We start from the raw sequence: 24069 nt of genomic DNA, 5'->3' as shown, positions 1-24069 counted from the left end.
CTGCTGTCTGAGGTTGACCAAAGCCACTTTCCATGTGACCTATGTTTAACTGTGAGTATTCACTCAGCTTCATTTGTCTTTCTCCCCGTTTGGCTCAGCACAGACCATTCATCTGTGACACCCCGCAAACGAGAGCACCCAGGGACACAGTCCTTAGCAGCTTTGAAGTCTGATGTGAAATAGGAGACTGGTTTGTATTAGATTACTGCCACCTTTTAGATCTTTAAAATTCTTTTCTGCCAGTGTGAACTCCCAAGTGTTTTGTGTCCTTTTCCCTGGTCTGGTTAGGCTGGACATGAAGTAGTGGGACTGCTGCCAGAAAGGGCAGGTTCCTCCGTGCTGGCCGCTCACCGGTTTGTGTTGTGTCCGTTTGCAGACTGATTTGGGAGGGTGCAATGGGACCTCTTCCATGGTGGTGATTAAAGATTACTATGCACTGAAGGAGGATGAGATCTGTGTGAATCAAGGAGAGGTGGTTCAGATCCTTGCTATCAACCAGCAGAACATGTTCCTGGTGTACCAGCCTGCAAACGACCACTCTCCAGCTGCTGAAGGATGGATCCCTGGCAGTATCTTGGCTCCCCTCCCTAAATCCACTACAGATAATAGCGATGGAAGCATCAAGTAAGTGCCCTGTTGGCTTCACTGGGAGCACTATGTGGATTTTTTGAGGAAAATAAAATAAATGAATAAAAATAAACAAACCCAAATGGTAGGGAAATCCTGCTGATTTTTATCTACAGTGCCATTGGAACAAGCTGAGTGGTCAATCCGCAGCGTCGGGCAGCCATGGTGGATAGCTCGGGTTTTGCTTATTTTCATTTTGTTGGATTTTGTTTATACTTTGGAGAGAAATAAAACCATAGACGGTTAAAGATATGCTTTACGTGACACCATTTTACACCAATATGGACCTGCTTGGACTGGACTTATATTTATGTTGTATTAAGTTACTAATCTATATATTGGTTATAACAGCATCTAGATAAAAAAACAAACAAACACAAAAATCCAGGCTCTGTGTTGGACTGAGGTTTGCTTCTCAAGGAGGAGAGATTTTGTTGTCTATGGCAATTTCCTTGTACAGCTTGTATCTTCTTTTTTTTTTTTTTTTTTTTAATTTGTTTTGGGTTTTTTTCTGTTTGCAGTAACTTTTGTAATATATTTTTTGGTTTGCAAGACCCCCATCCAAGTACATTCCTGTAAAAAGTATTTTGCACTATTTAAAAAAAAAAGAAACAAACTCACATTGATGAAGTCAGGTTGTGCAATATAATGAATAGTCGCAATGTTCATCATTGTACCTGTAATGTAACTAATTTTAAATGTACTATTTTAAATATGTAAAATAAATTTTCACTATGAGCATGTTTTAATGAGGTAAAATAATTAGTTTGACCCTTTTTTTTGTTTGATTTTGTTTTGTTTTGATTTTAATTTTGTTTATAATATTTTGTTGCTTATTTAACAAATGTGTGGATATATATTTTTCTTTTCTGATTTTTAGAAATTTGTCAGTCTGAAATGACTAATGCAAGGAAGTGGTTTTTTGGTATTAAATACAGAAGGTACAACCCTCATTTCAGTAATACTTGTTGATTTCTTTTAACATCTAAAATGACTAGATGGTAATGCATGATGTATGCTACAAATTGTGTTACCTTACATAAATACCTCGAGGTTCAGAATTGAACATGAAGAAAGACTTAGTGACAGATTCACTAAAAATAATAACTTGATCTCTGCTGCCATTTCAGTTAAGAGAAATGCTGACTTTACCTGTCAGTCAGTAATGAATGCTACCTGGAATTGCATGTTAAGCCAAAGGAATTGCTTGGCACATCTCTTGCACATCTGCCACAGCAATTCCCGGGTTCCTCTCTAGCCACAATTTGCAACGACATGCCCTTAGAATCATCCACAGTACCAGACTCCTGGTGAAGACTGATTTCGTGGCAGCTGTACAGTAAAATTCTGCATCAAATTCTGTAGGCAGATGAATTGTGGCCAGGAAGGTGTAACAATATATGAATTTCACTTCTTTCTTTCTCACTGCAGTGAGATTTAAAGTCCTAAATTATTTTTTCGGATTCAAACAGCTAAAACAACCCTGAAAACAAAAAGATGCTTGAATAATAGCAGTCCTATGAGTAAAAAACAACCTGGAGCTGTGCTATCTTCAACCCTGTCTGGTCTGCCAGACCACAGTGACTACTGAGTTTAAATAATAAAACTGTTTCTTCTGTTACAAATACTGTACACAAAAGATATGGTCTATCCAGTAGTGCTGGCACCATGAATTATTCACCTATGTTCATTATATAGATCAGGGAGCCCCATCTGCCACGTTCTTGCTTCTTATAGATCCTAAAGGAAAACATAACAGTCCTGAAGTGTTGGGTACTTCCCCTGCTGTGCAGTTCACATTTGAACCTTGTCCAGAAACGCCGAAATCCCAGTCAGCACTCAGTGCCTGTCTGAGCTGTGCAGGGTGCTCTGGTGCCCCCCGTGCTCAGACACAGCTGCCCATGCAGGCTGAGCTAGTGCACACCCTAATCCTGGCTGCAAAAACAGTTGTCATGACCCCGTTGAGTCCTGTGGCTGTGGCAGGGCTTGCTTGTTCTTTAACTGAGCTGCTGTACAGCTGCCGTCAGGGGCTGAGGTAGCAGCAGGAAGCGTGCAGGAGGCAGACGCAGCGTTGATCGGGGAGCGTCGGCTGTGTGGGGCATCCTTTGGGTCCTACCCTGCTAACATACTGCGTTTTATTGGCATCACAGGTGATCCCTGGATTTCATACAACTTCCTTTGTAAAATGTATCAAGGTACTGTAGACGTGACATGTGCCAAACATTGGGCTTAAACATGCAAATCAAATTTGCATGACTTAAAGGTGGGCAGATGCTTTGAACCTAGATCCCAGCTCATCACACTGCTGTTCTGAGAGCTTTATGCTTTGGACAACATACCCTTCCCCAAATTCCCCCCCAACCTGTCCACTATTTTAACCAAATGAAACCCCTATCAAGAACTATTTTGATTTTTTCTTATGTCTGCTTTGATATGCATTTCTCTTGTCAACACAGCATTGCTCTTAAAAAGGTTCATATTGGTCTTTTTTTATTTTTTTCCAAGAATTAGGTCACAGGAACAGTAATAAAGGGTGAAAAATTTACTGGAAATGGTGCCTGCTGCAATGCTAGCAAGAACCCATGGCTGACTGATGTCCTCTTTAACTGGATTGGCAAAGTCAAGTGGGAAATTCTTGGTCTTGAGAGACACAGTAAAGCTTGTCATTCTAGGAAATTACTTATCTCTTGGAAAATTAATAATGCAGCTCATATTTATTGAGCTGTTTGTGTTCTGAGCAACATGTAGTGAGCAACAACTTGAATTTCTTAATTTTTTTCAGTTTATTATACTGATTAATCTATTAGGACCATTCTTACATATTTGTTACACTACTTTCAACCAATGAGACTAAGGACCAAGTTGGTCTTTTAAATGTAGAAAAATTAAAATAAATTTATATTTGTGGCAATGCAAGACAAAGTCCCTGAAACCAGATGACCAAGTTTGAGTTGCCTGTGCTTCCATCATGGACATTTTTTTCCTGCTCCATGCATTTAAACAGCAAGTGTGGCACAACATCGGCTTTGCAGAACTCTTTGGTTTGGGTTTTAACTTCAGCTCTCATTGCTGAGATTGAGACTGGCATATTGCCTGCCAGTGGCTTTCACCTTCTAGGGAAATGCAGTAATTGCAAATGTGGATGCTGGTTCCCCTTTCCAAAACCTTTCTTCCTGCTATGATTTGCCATTTGATTGCTGCGTTTTTTTGGTACAACAGGAAGTCATGTTCATGGCATACCCTGCGCATGAGAAAGCGGGCGGAAAAGGAGAGCAGTGGCAAAAATGAAGCCAATGGGCCACGTAAATCCAAGGATATTCTGGGGAACAAAGTCTCTGTTAAAGTGAGTAAGGCCATCTGAAAGCTCTGTGCTGCTCTCCTGCCTCACATCCTTTCCACCCCCTGTAGCATCCTCTCCTGAGAGAGGGAGGGGGTGGCAATTTTGAGTTTGAGTTTTGGTTTTTTTGTTGTTTTGGTTTGGCTTTTTTCCTTCAACTTCAGTTATCTTTTTTTTTGTCCTTTTTTGTAGTATCCATTTTAGCAGGATTTTTGCATGCAAGATAAAACGCAGTCTTTGTTTTTTGTTTTCTTTTTCCTGGCATCCCACATACAAGTAAGTAATCCTCATTAAGAAACCCAACTATATACATGGTTAGATAACTTAAAATTGGGACAGATAGTGATTTACTGACCTCTGATGTAGCCTGGTCTGCCTCTTCATCAGAGCAGCTGCAGCAGTGAGAAAGCCACTGGGTGAACCAGTGGCCTTGCTGATGAGTTTTCTTTAGGTCAATATTTCATCAGATGTTGAGATAAGGGGTTCCCAGCCTGGGGATTCTTAAGGTTTTTGGTCTAGGGAGATGGTCTCAATGACCTTTTTCTTTCCATGTTATCAGACAGGGCAGAGATGCTGACTCTGTCTTGCCAGGAGAAGGTCTCGTGTGTGTGTGTCTGTGTGTGTCTGTGTGTCTGCGTCTCTCTCTCTTTCTCTGAGATCTCCCAGTATGGAAAAGTTTGAGAACTGTGGGGTTAAGCTTCATCTTCTGCTCTGGGTGCCTGACTACTGTGCTCCAACTCAAAGGATCTGCCCCTATAAACCGACCATGAGGCCTGCTCAGGACTAATCTGGGGCTTTCCCTCCCAACAGAGGCAAGCAAACACTTGTTGTGATTTTGACACAACCAAAGCCCAGCCTTGATTCAGGAAAGCACTTGAGCATGTCCTTTGGATCCACCCCTCTCCAGGAGAGTCCATGATGAAGTGTTTTCCTTTGCAGAGGCTTTCTGTCTTACAAGCCCGGTGCAATAGCCCTGGCATGTGCAAAGGGAGGAACCCTGACACTGCATCCCGGGCACCCTCGCACCCTCCGGATGAGGAAGGACTGGGTCCGAGGGAACCGGCTGCTCCAGCATGGTGGCACAGTTCTTCCTCCTCTTGCTTCCTCCTCGTTTTCACTACCTGAATGAATTGCAGAATCACTGCTGCTTCTCTGGCAAAAGCATGTCTTTGCCTTTGCTTCCTTTGTTTTGTTGTCAGTTTGTTTTTTGTATGTGTTTTAGGAGCATTTTCCCTACTGTTACCATTTCCATGCTGCTCACAACTGCACTGCTCTGCCCTGACTAACCAATCTCTTTTCTAATCTCTTGTTCTCTTTCTTCCTCTTCATGCTGCCAAACAAGGAGACAAACAGCTCAGAGGAATCAGAGTGTGATGACCTTGACCCCAATACTAGTATGGAGGTAGAGACAATCATCCTTGTGATTATTTTTTCCCAAAATTGTGTCAATTTTGAAATGCCTTTGCTGCACGGGGAGTTGGTGGGTCTGTATTGCTCACAGATGTGTGTGCCAATTTAGTGTGAGTCACAAAAAGTGTCAATTCTGGTTTTGCAAGCCTTGAACTTGAGTTTGGCCTTCTTTTGTAGTGGGAGCAGTGGAGGGAGCTCAGAAACAAGCTCCTACTGAGCTGGAGGCTCACGTAGCCACCCTCAGTCTCTGCTTCCCACCTGTGACCTCATTCCAACAGTAATGCAAGTGTGTCAGCTGCTGATAAATGTAGCGTCTTTCTATATTAAAAACACCCTTTGCCCTGGCAATACACACTTGAGCGGCCAGCCAAATATTGTTGTACCACAGAAAATCAGAACAGACATTTCCCTTTTCCCTTAGCAGTGTGGGAATTGCATTTCTGTCAAGGTAGTGAAGGAGAATGGTAAAACCAGTTGTGTGAATGTACTTGTATCTCAGGGAAGGCTAATGCAGATCAATGGACCCAAATTATGCCACATTATGCCACTGTTTTTCCATTGTGAAACCACCAGTTCTACTGGAGTGCCTTGTTGAGAAAGCCTAGAGAGCTTAAAATCATGAAGAGCTATGTGTCTGATTCTCCTCAATTAAGATCTAGCAGAATCCTTGGGTTTTTTCCTCCTGTTTATAGTGACCACACAAAGCATTTCTGTACATTTTTCCAAGGCTGAAAGAAGTTCCTGCTGAAACAGGCAAGGACATGGTTCAGAGAGATGGTGATTTCATGGTGATGGCAGGACAGGTCGCTGGAGAATAGAGATATCTGTGTCCTAGCAGATCTCCTGGATGCTGTCAGCCAGGCTGCACTATAAATATCCTCCAGAAGAAAGCTGATCTTCCTCCTGAAGGGAAAATAAAAAGAGGGAGAAGTGTATTGAGGTGCAGTTAACCTGAAAGCTCGCTTTTATTTTAATTGTGTTGGGATGTGTACAAAAGGAAAGCTTTTGACCCAGCTGACATCCTGGAGATTGAATGGTCCTCACTTCTAAAGCTGCATTATTCTCAGGAGTGTGTTTACATTTTCAAAGAGTGTTTTGCCAGTCACAGGTAATATCTGGAAGTGTATGTATTTGTTATAAGGCAGTGCCCATTATTACACATAAGTCTGTGTAATTTTCCTATACTGAAAGTTGTCCTGTGGAGCAACAGGTGGCTGAGACTTAGGGTGATTGTGCAGAGCTGGGTGAAAATCACTGTTCTTTTGTAGAGGATTTCTGTGTTTTGACTTTGTTCAACAGGAGGAAAAACAGATGGTTTAGAATTTCCAGTAGGAGGTATCTGAATCCTTGCCTTGTCAGCATTTCTAGTCTTTCTGATGGCTTGATTTGGTTTTTTACCATGGTAAAAAACTGTTTTGAAGTTCAGGAGAAAAAAAAGCCTTTCTATTTAAACCAGAAGACACCAGTGTGAAGTCTCAGCTATGGTATCAGTCTGCAGATGGGGGAGCAACTGTGTGCCTTCTGTGTGACTATTTACACTCAGAAAGCCCCATCCTGCATCTCCCAGGTCACTTACTGGAGGTGACAGTGCCACTGCACTGCAGTTTCAGAAGCCACAGTATTCCTCATGGCTTGGAAAGCTCAAGTTTGCTTCTGGCAAAACTCTCTGTGGCCAAATAAATATTTAAATCAGCAGAGGAAGAGAAAATAAGAGAACAATTGTGGGGGTGACTTACTAAGGTCACACTGCCCTGCAAGGAGCAGCACAGCCCTTGCTTTGTGCTGGTTTTAGTGCACCTGCAGCCAGGATTGAGTGTGGTTATCTTGTTGGTCTGGCTAAGAAATCCTGGGGAGAAGGGATTGCTGATAGTCAGTATAAACTAAATGAATCATCTGGAGGGAGCAGAGCACAGGCAGGCTCACAAAATGCTGGTGAAGCCCCTGAAGAGGCCGTGTGGAAGTCTGGTCTGTAAAGGTCTGGGGTATTCACCTACTGGGAGCTACGACTGCTCTCCCTTTCCCTTCATAATTAGTGCTTTGGTTCTCCTTTCCAAACATGTTAAAATAAATGAGCCATATTACAGCCTGGGAGGCCAAAGTCTTCTCTCATTAAATCAGAGGCAAAACAAGCTAATTCCAACACCAGAGCCTGATTCAGGGCTTCATTGATCTTCTAGGCCTCGTGTGCTGGGCTTAGATAACTTAAACAGCTGTGCTACCCCTCCAGCCCAATCTGTGTGTGCAGTGAACATCTGCATCTCACCTGGATTTGCTTTCTCTGCTCTGTGTGGAATGTCTACTGATGAGTTCCCAGGGCAGCTGGAGACAACGTGACTGCCCAAGGAGAGGGAACTCCTTGTTCTCACACCTGGCCAGGCTCAGGAGGGGTTTTATAGATGCTGGGAGTGGTGACAGAAGAGCTTTGTCCCAGCCAGCAACACTCAGAGGTGCCTTTCCTGTGTCACTAAGGTGGAGTCATCACTACAGGCATGTAATAACAGGGCCAGTCACCTGGCTTCTCGTACAGCACTGTCACCCTGACATCCTTCCTCTTCACATCGTGCACGAGGACGTGCACCCAGTGCTAGAACAGAGAGGGCAGTCTCTAAATGCAAAGCAGACATATTAATTACCGGGAAATGTGGGTGCAGTTTATCTCCACCCTACTTCCTGCACAAGAAGTCAGTAAGCTGGTCATAGTACCCATGAAGTCCCACGGCTACTGTGGCCTTTCAGATCTGGCTTTGTTTGCTATTTATGAAATACCACAGTGAGTTCCATTCGGTAGATTCCAGGTTTCTGGAAGCATTTTGCCTTTGTTTCAAGGGAACACAAAGACAGAAAGAAATGTGGAAAACATATATTGTGAGAGTAGGAAATAAATTCTGGGTGACTGTTTAAAAGAGCTAAAATTCCACTACTGGGCTTTTTTTCACACAGGCCTTGGAGAATTTTCTATACATTGTAGCTTTGGCTAGAAATAACATCTCTTGGTGACTGTTTTTTTCCCTCTTTGTTTATTAATATGTAATGAAAGTGCATAAAGAAGGAAATTAAGTTTGATTTTTTTCCCCCTAGTTTTCTGCTTTGTGCTGTAATTTCATAAAACAGAAGGCATGAACTTGCCCATTAAGTACGTGAGAGTAGGAGCAGGCACTTAAGGGCCACGTGAGTGACAGGAGTAACCTGCACTCAAGGATGATCAGAGGCTCTCCTTCCACATGTCTGTAGTTAACTGCACAGGGACAGGCAACTCCACTTCTGGGAAGATGTGTGCCCTTGTGAATCAGTATCCACACCCAAGCCTGGGCTCCTGGACAATGACACAACTAATTGTCCTACAATTCTGTGTTGTAACATCTCATGGGGTTGCAGTATTGCTGAGGGGGTCACAAGGCAGCAGTGCAGATGCCATCTGATACCTCTCTCATCTAAAGGAATGTTATTCCAGCAGTCAGAAGAGCTGACTGAGCTAAACCTCACTAAATCCAGCAGCAGCTCCTCCCAGCTTTGGGGGAGCAGGGTTCTGACATGGCTCCAGACGTGTTGCACAACTCCAACTGCAGTGTTACAAGTGCTGCTGGTGACACATCTGTCCCTGAGCCTCTGGTGTCTGTTCCAGTGTCTCTGCTTTGCAAAGCAGAGATGAAGCCCAGGCCAAGTCACTGGAAGTGCCAGTGTTAGATTAGTGAGCTGGGCAGCTGCCAAGGTACGTACGCTGGGCTTCCTAATCGCTTTTCTTTCAGTTGTGACATTTTAGCATGTCAAGAACTACTCAGAGACACTTAGACCAAGATAAGCACTGGGAAATATGCACTGTGCAAGAAATATTGTGTTAGCACCCCCACAGTCCATGTGGTTGAGTAAGTAATGTTTTGGTGGATACAGCAGTGGCTCCAAGTCACCATTCAGCTCAGGCCAAGAATTCCCAAGTACTTTGTGCCCTCGGCCCCTGCCTGAGGCTGTACACCTCCAGAGTAGATCTAACACTCTCTTGGCAAAATCTTCCTACAATACTATAAGGAAGTTTTTCCTGTCCTGTTACTACAGTGTGAATGAGTACAATCCTGGGAATTTCCCTGGGTTTCCCTGGAGTAGCCCCCAGGGGCAAGACCACTGTCCTGCTGCCCTGAGTGGCCAGGGTTGCTGAGACAGACCAGAAAGGTGGCTCACCAGGTGTGACACAGCCTGAGCCAGCAGCACAAACATGGGGGATTAGCTTTTGGAAAAGCAAGAAGTGACCTACTTCATCTGCAGGAAGGTGTAGGGTGCTACAGCACAGTGCCAGGGACATCCCACAGGTTCAGCCATGGAAGTCACCAGCCATTAGGGCCAGGCAGCAAGAACATGAGGCAAGAGGGCTTCTGCTCTGCACAGATGCAGTACAGCATCCTTTGTGCCTTCCCCATTTGTCCCAAAAGCAGCTAAGCCCATCCACGCTGGTGCCAGAAGGCATCCCCCATCCCTGACAAAAGGCTGACATCATGGGATGCTTCATTAGATGCCATTTTAAATTTTCCCTTTGGTAGCCTCTATCCATCTGTGGTGGAATCCTTATCTGCTCATTTTATCAAGACATTTCTCTAGTTAATTTGTTTCTTTTTTGGTGGAGGGGAGGCTGGTGACACTGTGAGCCTGTCACCCTGAAGGTCTCAAAGTAAAGTTGATGTAACCAGAGAAGGGTGGTAGATATTTTCCTAAAAATTAGAGTTCACCTAATTTCTCTCTAATTAATTTCATTTTTTTTCCCAGAGAATCATAAGTTTTGGTCATGAGTGAGGTGGCAAGGTGCTGCTGACTCTACTACCAGTATGAGAAAATGTGTCAGCATTGTATTTTAATTTGGTGACCAAGAGGTGCCATGAAATGGTTTACAAAATGCTCAGCTGCTTGTCTTGGAGTAAACATGCCCTCTGCTGTTTAGGTGAAGCACCGACCTTGTTACAGAGGGCTTGTTTGCAGACTCTTCTTATGCTTTGGGGAAAAAATAATATTCTCACTCCTGGTTTTGATGTGTTCCCTTAAAATGGGATTGAAACGTGGCACTGGAAAAATCTGGGCATCTGCTGGGCCCTTCTGTGCACTGGTGTGTCTGGGCTGGGTGTAATCCCTCCAAGGAAGTGGGGTAAGAACCCCCCTGCACTGGAGAAACAAACCTGGCCAGGGTGAGAACCCTCTCGGGGAGCCGAGCTGTGTTTGCAGAGCGTTTTGGGGCTGGCCACTGGCGAGGCAGGATGGCTTCTCCCTCCCACCAGATAAAGCATGTGTGCACAAGTGAGAGGTAAAATTATGCTAAGAATTAGGGCACTTAGAGTTGCTTTGCAAATGAGTTTTGCAGCTACTGATGCAGATGCCTTTCTATCTTTATAATATAAGCTTAACAGACCAGGAAAAATGCTGCAAAATACTGAGTGTCTGGAGAAGCAGCCATGCTACTTTTCTAAAGCTTGACTGTTAAGTCACACGTAATTGACCTAGATGTAAATCACTTAGATCCCTGCAGGTCCTGCCTTATGTGCCTTTCTCGGTCTGAGCCCTGAAACAGCACAGGCTGGAAGAGGGAGAAGCAAGGTCTATTTCTGGCTTTTTATTGAATAGCCCTGACCTGTCCTCCCATTCCTTTATCTCATCCCCCTCCCTCCAGCTGCCTGGCTTTGCCTGGTCAGTGTTAGACCCCACGTTATTTGAGCAGAGACCATTTCATGTTCTGCTTTTTGTTACTTTGGGTAGCATTTCCATTTTCAGCTGTCATTGTATGGGAAACAAACTCTCCTGGCCACAGAGGGGAGAAATTCTAACCTGCTCTGGGCCATGCAACAGGTATTTCATCCAATTAAAAAAAAAAAAATCTACCTTATCTCAATTAAAATTATGTTTTCAGGGAAAAGAGCACATCTGTGTTTCTTACATGCAGTGCAAACTGAGTTTGATCCCCTGAGGGTTTGTGTTTGCATGGTGTGGACTCACACTGAAGATGGAGTGAGAAGTTCTTGTGTTGGTTGGCTCCATCCCCATGAGTTTGTGCAGCCACACTGGTGCAGGAGGTTTGTGCTGGGATTTCTTCAGGTTGCCCTTGTCAGCATGAGACCCTGGGCCACCTTCCCCTGCTCACGGCCACTCTGGCCACAGGTGCTCAGCTGAGCGCTGGGCTGTGAGATCCTCATTCAAACTGCTGCAGAACGAGTGGGCAAGTGCATCCGTGAGGGAATCCAGCCCTGGCACCCCAGGAGGCTGCATGGAGAAGCAGTACAGGAGCTCCCATCCCCTGAGGGCAGTGAGGACACACTCTGGAGCTCCCCTTCTCCACCCCTGGGGATTGCAAACCTATTTGGCAAATGAAGAAATTGTCTCCAAAGGTGTTGCACTTCATCTAGAAGGACTCTATGGAGGCTCTCACCTCCTGCCATAGCCCTGAACCTGGCCAGCCTGCAGGGAGAGCAGCAGAGCCCCAGGGCCTGGGAGCAGATGTTTGAACCACCGAGCCAGCCCCTGGATGCAGATCTGCATGTGAACCTTTGCTTTCCCATTTCTGCCCTTTTCACCCCATCATTTGACACCCTCCTTCAAAGCAGAAGAAATCCTATTCCCTAATAAGGCGCTGTATTAAATCACTTAAATGTTCTCATGCAGACAGACTTTTATTTTTGACAAAGCTTACAGCAGGCTAAAGCTGTGCTGTGGCTGTGGGGGTGTTATTAGATACCATTTGATTAATTAACAGGTGAAGTTTTGGGAAAGAAAATGTAAATTTTGCCCACAGACTCTTCCAACAGTATGTTGCAGAGATAATTTTCTTTCTCGTTTTCCCATGGTGAGGTAATGAAAAAAAAATTGGTAAGGCAATTATTATAAATTATTGTACCTTGGAAGTCACTAGAAATGTAGAATTATTTATTTACAGGAATATCTATTACATTCATCATTGTAGTTGCATCTTCTAATGAATCCTTTAGAGCAATACAATTAATATAAAGTGTTAACTAGTGTTTCTTTCTCCTGATCTCTAATCCTACAGGGATGGAGATCAGTGAATAATAAGGGAATTTAGTGCATGCTGCAGGGAAGGAAGGGGAGAGCTTTGAAGAATGGCTATTTCAGTTAAGCCAAACAACACAAAAATGAAGATGTATGTGCAAATGAGCTGATGCCTGGGGTTACTCAGCTGAAAAGTAGATGGTGTCTCTGAGTGAAAGTGGCAAGCAATGGTTATCCACAAAACAGCTTTTTCTTCCTTTGCTGTGTTGTGCGAGAGATACAACTTAATCACCAAGATCCATCTCTCTTCTTTTCACATACACAGACAGGACAGAGGGTGTTTTCCACCCAGTACTCCACTGTGCCACAATTCCTTCCTGTCTGCAGGGTCCAGGGGGCTGTGTGTGAGTCCTGGAGCTGCTCCCCAAACCCCTGGGCTGGCAGGTCCATGTGCTGGTGGCACTGCTCAGCTGCACCCTTCAGAGGAACTCAGTGCTTTCCACATGCCTGGTTCCTGTGGGCTTTGTGGTGCTGGCAGGGGAAAGCAGACCCTGAGGTGTCAGTGCTACTACCAGAGCTTTGCCTGGGGCTGCAAAGAAATGCTGTGCAACCAAAATGAACCTGAATGTGCCCAAATACTTCCTTGAATTGCACCCTGAGCCATCGACCTTGGAAAACGATATATAAAGCCAAAATGTAAATACAAATCTTGAAGATGTATCTACTTTATTTTGAAGGGTTATTGTGTCTGTTTTGTGGCCTGTTTTCCGAGCCTCTGCAAAACCTCCTATCAGCTTTGGCAGGCCATGAATTAGGTCACTGCCTCATTGACATCTTCCAAAATAGCTCTGAAATAAATAGCAACAGAAATATTTAAGGTGAGATAAACCACATTGGTGTTTATGGTTGAACATAAAATGGCTTGAACATTAAAGTATTAGATTAAATTTGAATAACAAGGCCTTATGAGATTACTAAAACAGTTAATGAGGCTAAAACCTCTATACTATTGTACACCACAATGTAGTTAGGATCGATTCTATAAGAACTCAGTGGCATTGTCTTTGCTTTTTTCACCTTTGCTTCCAGTGTTACACTGGCACATAGAGACCACAGATAACCAGTAGCTTTTCAAGTCTTTGCTAACTTGGTCAATTAACTAGTTAGATAAAATAGCTCCTAGTTATCCATTACTAGTTTCAAGGTGGAAAGTTTCCAGCAGTCCAATGAAATGAGTGAATTTTCACTCATGTTAATAGACCAAGAATTGTTGCAGGACTGATCCTTGACGGTGGGCAAAATGAAATATTTATTGTTTAGTGCTTTACCTTTTTTCTCCTGAAGCTGAGCACAAATTAAAAGACATTTCCCCAGACCTGGTTAGTGGCCAGAGTGCTGGTGACATGCCCCAGATGTGTGGTGACTGCAGGTGCTGTGTGACACAGGTCTGGAGCCAGGCACAGGGGGTGCACAAACACCTCTGGGAAGAGTTAATGGCTTCATCATTAGCACAGAGACAAAGAGGAATTATGTCCACCCTCGTCAGCCTTGGTGCAGTGCCTGTTACCTTTGATGCTTTTTCAGGGTTCAAGAACCACAACTTCCATTTACTTTCCCATGTGTGTTATCTCTAGAGCTTGCTGCACCTGCTGGTTGTTAAAAGGTGCTTGTTACCACTGCAGCACTTCTGCAGTTCTGGTCAGAGTCACCATGGTACCTTGTGAAAACAGATACCTCTTTGTCACTGCCTAGGAAATAAATGCTTGTATCTCTTTGTATTTTTCAGATAATCAACCCCAATTTCATCCAAGAAGGTGAGTTAAGGACAGCTATGCTGCAATTGGGATTTACTCTGGTGCCACAGCACACTCTGCACCTAGCAGCATTTGCAGCAAAGGCAGCTCTCTGCTGCTCAGTCCCCAGGAAAAGCAGGCTTCTTGCTGGCTGCTGGGCTCAGACAGCCTGGGGCCACAGGCCAGGCTGAACCCCCCAAACCTGCCATCTCAAAATCTCATCCACCTGCCAGAGCACAGGGCTGGGGGATGAACGCTCCCCTCTGCCTCATCCTCTGAGCTGTAGACAGCTGGATTTTACTGGAGGGCAGTTTCAATGACATAATCCCAGGGCTCCCAGCTGTTTGGGACCCAGATCCCATAGTTCATCCTATGATGTATTCTTTAGCCTTGTATGACTCTAGCCATCCTCACCTGAAGATTTAAAGAGGTGTTGTGTGTGTGTCCCCATATTTTTTTTACAGTGGCTCCAGAGTTTCTTGTGCCATTAGTGGACATCACCTGCCTGCTTGGGGACACAGTGATGCTGCAGTGCAAAGTCTGTGGGCGACCCAAACCAACTATAACCTGGAAAGGACCAGACCAAAACATCCTTGACAATGACAACAGCACAGCCACTTACACAGTGTCATCCTGGTAAGGTCCTGCCTGTGGATCCCAACATGGCTGGTCCTGATGGTCGTGTTACCCTCAAATATGGCACCAGCCTGGCTACAAGACTCATTAGGATGCAAGACTCATTAGGTGTGGCGAACGTTAGCTGGAAAGGAGCAGACTTTAAGGCTGGGGCTGTATTTGTTTCCCAAGCTGATATAGGGTATATCCACAAAGTTGACTTCTTGAGCCAGCTGCAAGGCAGAAGCCAGAATGTTTACAACCCATTAGTATTGCCTCTGCTGGGGCTTCTCTGCTTGAGTTTGATGCCTTGATCTCCTTTGGGAATCAAGCAGAGCAAGCCCTCACCAGCTTGCAATACCCCTATCACTGGGATTTCTCATCTTACTGGCAGTGGTGGCGTTGCAGTTTTCCTGAGCCTTTCCTCAGCTGTTCCTAAAAAAGCACAGATGTGCTCTGGGAAGGCTACATCTAGCTGTGCTTGGACAGAAAGATGCTTGTCATAATGTTCCTGGCTTGGCTAGCAGAGAGGAAAACTATCTTTACAACGAGTGCTGGGAAGATTCAAAAAGATCTGGAGTTGAATTCAGGTCAGGTAACAGCCTGCTGCTGGATGCTCATCTGCAGCTTATATAAGAAATTTGGGCCAAACTGCAGTGGAAATCTCCAGGAGGCAATCTTTCATTTGAACTTTTCAGCACTTCTGGCTCAGGCTGAAATGAATCCAGGGAATACAAAGTCACTGAAAGTGAAAAAAGAATAGTAAGAGAGAAGGGATTTTACATGTTTAATAAAAAAACCCCTTACATCTGATCAAGAGCTTCCTTCAGAGACCATTGGCTTGTGCAGTTTCCCCAGAGCATCCAAAATTGTCTGTAGCTATTGTTTAGTAGATCTCCTAGTGCCTTATCTTCAGCCTCTGTCTGGGCTTGGGATGGGGGGGATATTTCCATACAGGGTTCTGGTTTTCATCACAGTCCTCTTCCTGTTGGCTCCCTGTGCACTATCAGCACTTGTATTGTCTTGTTACTCAAATAATCTTTCCAGTGAAGACACTGCCTGCCAAGCAGAGGCCCATCAGATCTTACAAATCTTGCTGGCATGAGTGTGTGGATTTCAGGGAGAGGGGATATTTCTGTCCTGTTTTAAACCAGCACAGTCAGGCCAGCAAAAGCTGCAGAGTCCAGACAGTTATCCCAGCAACTGTCTCCTTCTGCAGTACCTAACAGATTAAGCATTCAAGAACTAGCCTAGTTTTGCCATCAAGGGAACTTATTGTTGGCTCTAAGCTGGGTATCCTGTACAGCTAAAACAGTTACACAAGCAAAATCCTTTCATTGAGGCCAGCTCTCTCAAATTGCATATTGGAGACTGAAGTGTGCAAACAGCAGTGACTATGAACAGACCTGCTATAAATTCATGAGACTGCACAGAGCTGTTTATTTTCTCAGATTGGTCCAAAGACTGTGTCTCACAAACTCAGTGCTGTTCTCTTTATCCCTGGCTGCTATGAGATGTCCAGTCTTCCAACTGGGGCGCTGGCAGCAGCATCAGATCAATGGCACATGCTCCAGGGGTCTGAAGCTCCTTGGAAATGTCACCCTGTGCTGTGTGACTGCTTCCTGCGTCCATGGGAATCCCAGTCTGTCTGGTGTGTGTTGGACTTCGCTGCAGAGCCACAGCAGCTTACCATGTCCCATGACAGGAAAGATCTTCATGGGTAAATCTTTCCAGATATACCAAGTCTAATCATCCAGCTATGGACAGACACTGTTTAACTCTTTGACTGCTTGCTGCTTGAGTGATCCTTCACATCTCTTCCTAGACTACAACAGACATGAGGATTTGCCTGGCAAGGCAATTTTGACCAAAGGTTTGCTCAAAGGTTTCATTAACAGCCAAACCCTGACATAAGAAGGGGTTATACTTGGGCATCAAATTACTGGAGGGATGTTCCTTCAAATGAATTAACAGGATTGTGTGCATGTCTGTTTGCAATGAGGCAGGACAAGAACTATATAAAAACCATTAGCCAGTGAAGCAGTGTTTTATAACTTAGGCTTCCTGCATCCACAGTGACTCAGGAGAGCTCACCTTGAAGATCTGCAACCTGATGCCTCAGGACAGCGGCATCTACACCTGTGTGGCAACCAATGAACACGGAACCGCATCAACCTCTGCAACTGTCAAAGTCCAAGGTAGCACATCTGACCTTAACACATGGGATTTTCCCTCTGTGTGCTCCCTTGAGGGCTGGGAGCACACAGGAACAGCCCATGCAGAGGTAGCCAGATGTGGAGCTGTGCCAGGTGAATTGAGATGTTAAAGTCACACAACCATTCAGCCACAACTCCCACTGATGGCTGAAGGCTTTGCACACTCCCTGTGCTTGATTAAGTCATCTGACCATAAACATCACATTTGGGAAATGAAAATGTACTGGCACAGGTTCAGCTCCTGCATCCTGCTCCTCATGCTGCTTCCCAGGAGCTCAGTAAGGTCAACCAGGGGAAGCTCAGCTCCGTCAGGCAGCCAAGTCCCTGGGGGAATGATGCCCCAGCTGACTGCAGGGAGCCCTGGGCTTCAGAATCTCCCTGGAGCAGGAGGAACAGGAATCCAGACACTGATGTTCTGCCTCCCCTCTTCTTTAGGGGACAAAGGAGGTGAGAATAAGATTTAGCCTGGGTGAAACTGTTCTTCAGGGATTCAACTTGGTGACATGTCTCCAAGCCTGAATTCTCAGCACTGTAATTAGTGACCCATCTAATTGGAATGAATATGAAATAATGAGTTGATGGTCATTGCCTCCAGCTCTGAGAAGGGATTTGTTAGCACTAGAGGTGAGGTGCTGTGTTGAAGGGGATGGTCCAGAGATGAATGTCTAACTGGAGGGTTACAAATGCAGCAATGTCATGAGCATTTAAAAGTTAATCTATTTGGTCTCACAAAACACCCTAGAGATCTAATTTCTTCAATTTATCCAAGCAAGTCAGTGGCTGCACTAACTACTCCTGTGCTGAAGGGAGCCCTAGGCAAAGCACAGAGGATTACTGGTTGTTTGTCAATCTGCTCCCAAGCACATAAAGCACCCTACACACAGTAGAATTCTGCTTGTGTCACTTTTGGGCATTCAATGGTAGCTGGCTTAGTTAAGCCCCTCTACAAGGTGCAGCTGTCCTGTAGTGACCTGGTGTACCAGATACACCTGATCTTCAGAATAAAGCACTAGCACTTACTGATGTGATGCTGGATTTGGTATTATTTCCTCTTCCCAAGGTGTGCCAGCTGCCCCAAACCGCCCCATTGCTCAGGAGAGAAGCTGCACCTCTGTGATCCTGCGCTGGCTACCCCCAACCAGCACAGGCAATTGCACCATTTCAGGCTACACTGTGGAGTACAGAGAAGAAGGTAAGTGGTGTGAGCTGTGCTTGCTGGCTGTGAGAGTGAGAACAAGGTAAGTTTCCTTTATGACACAACATGTCCCAAAGCATTCTTGTCACCACTGGCGTGCCACTAATTGTAGCTTACAGATCTCAAAGTCTAAGGCACAAAGAAGCCCTTCTATCATCCAGTTCAGCCTCTCATATATTAGAGTCCTTTCTGTTTCTTCTAGTCACTTACGACAAATAAAGTGTGCTAAACCCAAACATATCCATCAATAAGGCATCTTTTTGTCATTTGCATTTTTTCCACCATCCTTTCTGGTGGGTGCTTCCCAGAAATGCAAAACCAAATCAGCCTCATTATTTTTTTGATCTGGATAAAGTTGCAGATCCCTGCATACTTTTCAAGCTCAGCTCTGAAATCCATTTTTTTTTAAATCCAACCATCCATTTCCCCTGAATAATTAGCTAGATATTAAATGCACTGTTTTTCCAATATTCACAGGCATGTGCTCTTGAACAGGGCATTTGAAATTATTCACATCCCTTTTTGCATCCTTCCTGCAAAGGTGTGAGGGTCCCTGGGCAGTAAACCTTATCTTAGGTATATGGCCTCTGTTTTTTCCCCCTTTATCATTCAAAAAATCCTACCCCATTTTATTAAGTGTACCTTCTCCTATATATTCTCAGGAGATGCTGGAGCCTGGCAGATGCTCAGAATATTTTATCTTGACCCTCACTGTGCAATCAGTGATTGGCATTTTTGTAAAAGAATAAAAGCTCCTTTATTAAGAACAACCACCAAAATAAACATAAAAGACCTCCAGCAGTGTTTTCAGTATTCCTCCCCACTTCAAAGGTAAAACTGACTCCAGTAAAACCAGCCATGACCTTGTGAAACCTGGAAATCAGAATCTGTCCACAGGACACACAAAATAATTGGGTCATATTAAATAGCGTAGGGGTAAAATGCTCTGAACTTACTATAATAAGATAAAATTTTATGTATTCTTGAAGAAATCTCCTATCTGTGTCAGGGCTCTGTGTTCCAGGGGTTCTTTTCTGTTCTCTGATCCTGTACAGATGAGTAAGTACTGGTCCTTTGGTTGCCACAGGTTAGGCAGTGGCTGGGTTTGATAGAAACAGAGTCACACATTTCTTTGCTGCAGTTGTGCTCATCTGCAAGCTGCCTGTGTTAAGTGTCAGAAGCTGGTTCTCCTCCTGCAGCTGCAGCTTTCACTGCAGCCACCACATCTTCATCTGCAAAAGCATTTGGATTGCACTGACGCCCTGTCTCAGTTTTATGTCCCTTGCCCATGGTTTTGGGGTTTTTTGCAGTATTTCTGCTAGTGTTTCTTTCACAACTGAGCTGTCATCAAACCAGCCCTCCCTTTTTGTTTTATCACACTGCCCTGAGACATCACTTGTAGTGCACAGCCACAGCCACAGTGCACTACAGTGGAGAAATCAGCTTGTCCCTGGGCTGAGCTTTTTCCATCATTATCCTGAGTCAACTGAGGGGCATTTTCTTCTTTTCTCATTTAGCCAGGTGGGAAGGTGGCTGCAACACAAAATAGTTTCTTGTGATCCATTTCTGGTTTAATAGTCTGCTATAAAACACTGCCTCTTAAAAATCCTGTAGATTTTACCCTGCCAGGGTACTACCTAAATTGGGCAGGGGCTCACACAGTGAGCCTTTCCCTCAAGCTCCCCTTCTCACCCTCTGTCCAACAGGCTCCCAGGTCTGGCAGCAGTCAGTGGCCTCAACTTTGGACACATACCTCGTCATTGAGGACCTGTCCCCAGGCTGCCAGTACCAGTTCCGAGTGAGTGCCAGCAACCCCTGGGGGATCAGCCTGCCCAGCGACCCGTCCGACTTCGTGAGGCTCCCGGAGTACGGTGAGAGGGCACTGCAGGGAGGGACTGCTGCACACAGGAATCCACCTGTGCTCTGTGTGGTTTGTTTTGATGGGTCCTGATAAAAGCAGGGATCCTGGACCAACTAGGCTTGTAAGAAAAAGCCTGGAAGATGCTCAGAGCTAGCTCTTGGCCCCAGAAAGGATTTTTGTGTCTTTACCTCTGTCAAGGCTCAGAGCCTGCCTCTGTCACAGAGGCTATTGCAGATTCCAAGCAGGTCCCTGATTTCTATCCCAAGACAATTTCTTGTGTTTATCTCTGCCCAGCAGGCTCCATGTCCTGGCTGGTGTTTGTCCTGACTTTCCAGCAATGTCAGCAACAGCTGCAGCTTCTGCTGTGCAATCCAGCTGAGGGCTGCAATTCCACTTGCTAAATAGCCCCCCTTGAGCAATGCAGCTGGAATGGGAATGTTGTGATGGAGACAATTCCAAAGCACTCAGTGCTGCAGGAATTTGGGGCACAGCTCACTCTCAACTGCTGTGAGCAGAGCCCACTTTTCCCCATGTTTTAGCAGCCCTGGTGTGCAGGTAGGTCTGTGACTGGCTTGGACAGCTGGTGCTGGATGGAGCGAGAGCTCACACAGCATAGCTCAACCCCCTGTCTCTGTGGCCCTTTTCAGCACAAAACTGCAAGGACAGTTTTGTGTCCCCCTTATCCATACCTTCCCCTGGGGAGCTCTGGCATTTAGTGGTCCAACACACTGCAGCTGTGCCTGAGCAGTACGAAACTGGAATCCTAGTGATAATGTTTCCTGTCTTAATAATAAAGTCTCAAAAAGTCTCACATATTTTTAAATATGCTGTTTATAGTCCACAGCAAACTGTCTTTATAACTTCTTGAATGTTCTTTGTTCTCTCAAAGACTCTGCTGCCGATGGTGCCACTATTTCATGGAAGGAAAACTTTGACCTTGCCTATGCAGAGCTGCATGAGATTGGGAGGTAATATTAACCTTGCTTATCACTGCAATAAAACACTCAAACAATGGCTTGAAGCTTTTTCCTTGGTGGGGAGTTTAGGTTACTTTTGTAGTTAGCTTGAAAACTGCTTCTCCTTTGAAAAAGCATTGCATATCAGATACTGATGAAAATACTGACTAAATTCTGTTTTTCATGATAAGTTCTAATTTGAGAATTCCAGATTGGCAAACTGGTGAGCAATTAGGCAGCCAGATCTCTGGCAGTTGGTATTTTCTTTGTCATCTCTGATTTGAGGTCTTGTTTTAAACTCATGACGATTTACTGGTTCTGGATAAGCTTAACCTCCAAGACTGAGTTTGCCAAAACCCTTGGGCATGTGACTGAGTATCTTTGCTGACTGGGAGGATGAGTTGAACAGAGCCTAAATAGGAGCTGCACATGTTGTCAGCCCTTTGTGCTCTCCACAGGTAACAGATAAGGGGCATGCAAATAATTCAGGTTAATGCAATTATTTCTTCAGCTCAGATGTCAGAGACAATTCTGGGACTGGAAGGACAGGAGTCCCTCTGGTTCTGTAGGAAACTGGAATATATTACTAAGAGCTCAAGTTCAGCACATGGTTTCACTGGGTAGTTTTACTTTCAGGAATGGTACTACGGTCTGTAGGAGTTTCCTAAATGCTTTCCTGATAGCTTTTTTCTTAATTTCTTACTGTGTGTCTGAAAAAATGAGACAAAATGGTAGGTCAGTGATTATTTAACAAGGGTTTTCTTTTAGTTCTCTGAGAATGTTTGGTCTCTTTAATAAATCAGCTGGAGAAGGGAGACCCACAGCTAAAATAAAAGGAGATAGAACCTGTAAAAGTGGCAGCAAATTGAACCCAGGGGAGGTTGTTAGAGGATATCAGTATGGCTGCACAAAGCAAAGTGACACTGTTTGCTCTCAGTGTTTGCTAATCCCCAAAGAATCTCTATACCCAGGGTAAGAGATGGAGGGCCTTTGTTGGAAAAGGTTATGAACAACTTGTTAAATCTGATCCCTTGTGAAATATTAATGTGACGAATCAAAAAAAAAAACAACTTTGAAAATAACTCTGTTATTGTGTTAAAAAGCAGTCATGATTTATTCATGGAGCTACCTCATTATTTTCTTTTCTTTGTAATTTCAGGGGTCGATTCTCCATAGTAAAGAAATGTGTCCACAAAGCAACCCGGAAAGATGTTGCTGTAAAATTCATTAGTAAAAAAATGAAAAAGAAAGACCAGGCAGCACATGAAGCAGCTTTGTTACAACACTTACAACATCCTCAGTACATCACAATCCACGATACCTACGAGTCTCCTACTTCTTACATCTTAGTTTTGGAGCTGTAAGTACAAAGAGCTTGGCTTTAAGCATCTGGGTAGGAATCACAGCCCTGTTAAAGTCAAGCATAAAGATCACCCTGAGTTCAGCAGGGAAAAGATTTTATTGATTGAGATGTCAAATGAAATAGCCATTTTCTGCAGAGTTTCCATTGCATTTTCTTTACAGGAAGTAAGATTAAGAGGGACAAATAAAACTGCTTTCTACTTGGGTGAAACTTGGGTGATTTGTGCCACTGAAAATCATCAGACCTACTTGGGAAGTTTTGTCCACTTTTTACATTGGAGTAAAAGTGTTTCTGCTAGATTGAAGCCTTCATCATTCTAATGCTTTTTGGTGAAAAGACCTGTGTAGCAACCATGCTTGTCCCATAAGAAGAAACAGCAGCCAAACACCAAAATGCTTTGCTATGGTTTATCCAACAAAGTGTATTTGGGCTATTCAATTGTTTGTTTGTACAGATAAATAAACCAGGTGGAAAACTTTTATTGGGTTAGTTTTCCCACAAAAAATATTACCAGCTGAAAATGTTAATTATTTTTTTCCTGCATTATGTAACCAGCTCTATAAATAAATAGATGGAACCAAATAATTAAGAAGTTCTGTTTCCATAGAGATTGTCTCTGTCTATTGAATCCATCCTTAAGCAAATGAGTTTACTTTAAGACTGTTGCTAAATTTGTCAAGGACTGGAGATAACAATTGAAGATTAATCATTCTACCATTTCCATGGCCTGCAGTATATTGAGATATCATTAAATACTCATCAGGTCTTGCATCTTATTTTCCTTCCTATTTTAGGTCACAGAGTTTCTGTTGCATTTTTGTTTTCAGATATTAAGTGTTCCTAGAGATGCCATGTGATGTTTCATGCACAGGGTTTGGTTTGTTTGTAGGATGGATGATGGTCGTCTCTTAGATTATCTGATGAACCACGATGAACTTATGGAGGAAAAGGTGGCGTTCTATATAAGAGACACGATGGAAGCCTTGCAGTACCTCCACAACTGCAGAGTGGCTCACTTGGACATAAAGGTAGGAACAAATGAGAATGATCCTGTTATTCTGTGCCCTGGAACAGAGAGTTCCCAGCTGTATAGAAGGGAGGAGGTGCAGCCTGTGCCCCATGGAGATGATCACTAAATGGACAAGCTGTTGATCAGAGAAAGGAGTTACTGGCCTGCAGCGCCAGGTCTTTGCCTTCAGACAAGAAATGCACCTTTTCCCTTCATTCACTGGTTTGTTCCCAGGGCTTTCTGGATTTAATGATGGGGAAGGAGGATGTCAGAGAGACAAGAGTGAGATGTCACTAGCACCTCTCTGAAGGGAAACTGAATAATTCTATGGAGTATGCTTTGGGCTCACACTGTACCAACTCAGCCACCAACCTTCCAGAGCAGGGGTGGCTTGTGCCAGACTGGCAGGCACAAAGGATAAGGAAAGCAGCACACTACATTGTACTGGACAGCCTGAGAGGGGAACTGGGTGGGAAAAACATCCAGGGAAGGGTTCAGAGGAAGAACAAAGGACAAGTTGCACTGTGGAGAAGAAATTGGGGTATTCTCTAACGTCACACTCAGACTAGTACAGCTTGTACCTGCTTTTGTGAGCACACATGGCAGGAGGCACTGTACTATCCTGGATTTGGCATTGTACTCCTGTCCTCCCCAGCATCCCCATTATCTTGGATGACAGAGAATTAGCCATTGAAGTTGTGATCAAGTGTTT

The 24069-nt window shown here is 44.3% G+C and overlaps 1 protein-coding gene across 5 annotated transcripts in view; it reads left to right on the top strand.

Moving 5' to 3' along the window:
• Window positions 1-24069, top strand: part of KALRN (kalirin RhoGEF kinase) — a 95492-nt gene that overhangs the window by 64441 nt on the left and 6982 nt on the right. For 3 of the 5 annotated variants that reach the window (XM_077784932.1, XM_077784934.1, XM_077784933.1), the window contains one exon: window positions 377-1580. In XM_077784932.1, the coding sequence (XP_077641058.1) occupies window positions 377-628 (252 nt within the window). In that variant the 3' untranslated portion in view covers window positions 629-1580. Of the gene's footprint in view, window positions 1-376; window positions 1581-3846; window positions 3971-5306; window positions 5367-14135; window positions 14164-14606; window positions 14779-16833; window positions 16956-18033; window positions 18166-19874; window positions 20040-20918; window positions 20998-22144; window positions 22346-23237; window positions 23377-24069 lie in introns of those variants that run through there. The other 2 variants (XM_021526047.2, XM_021526059.2) reach the window with 1 other exon arrangement.

The sequence above is a fragment of the Lonchura striata genome, chromosome 8, assembly GCF_046129695.1.
Source record: "Lonchura striata isolate bLonStr1 chromosome 8, bLonStr1.mat, whole genome shotgun sequence".
NCBI lineage: Eukaryota > Metazoa > Chordata > Aves > Passeriformes > Estrildidae > Lonchura > Lonchura striata.
Note: the sequence above shows the minus strand (reverse complement) of the source record. Positions and strands in the feature narration are given on the sequence as shown.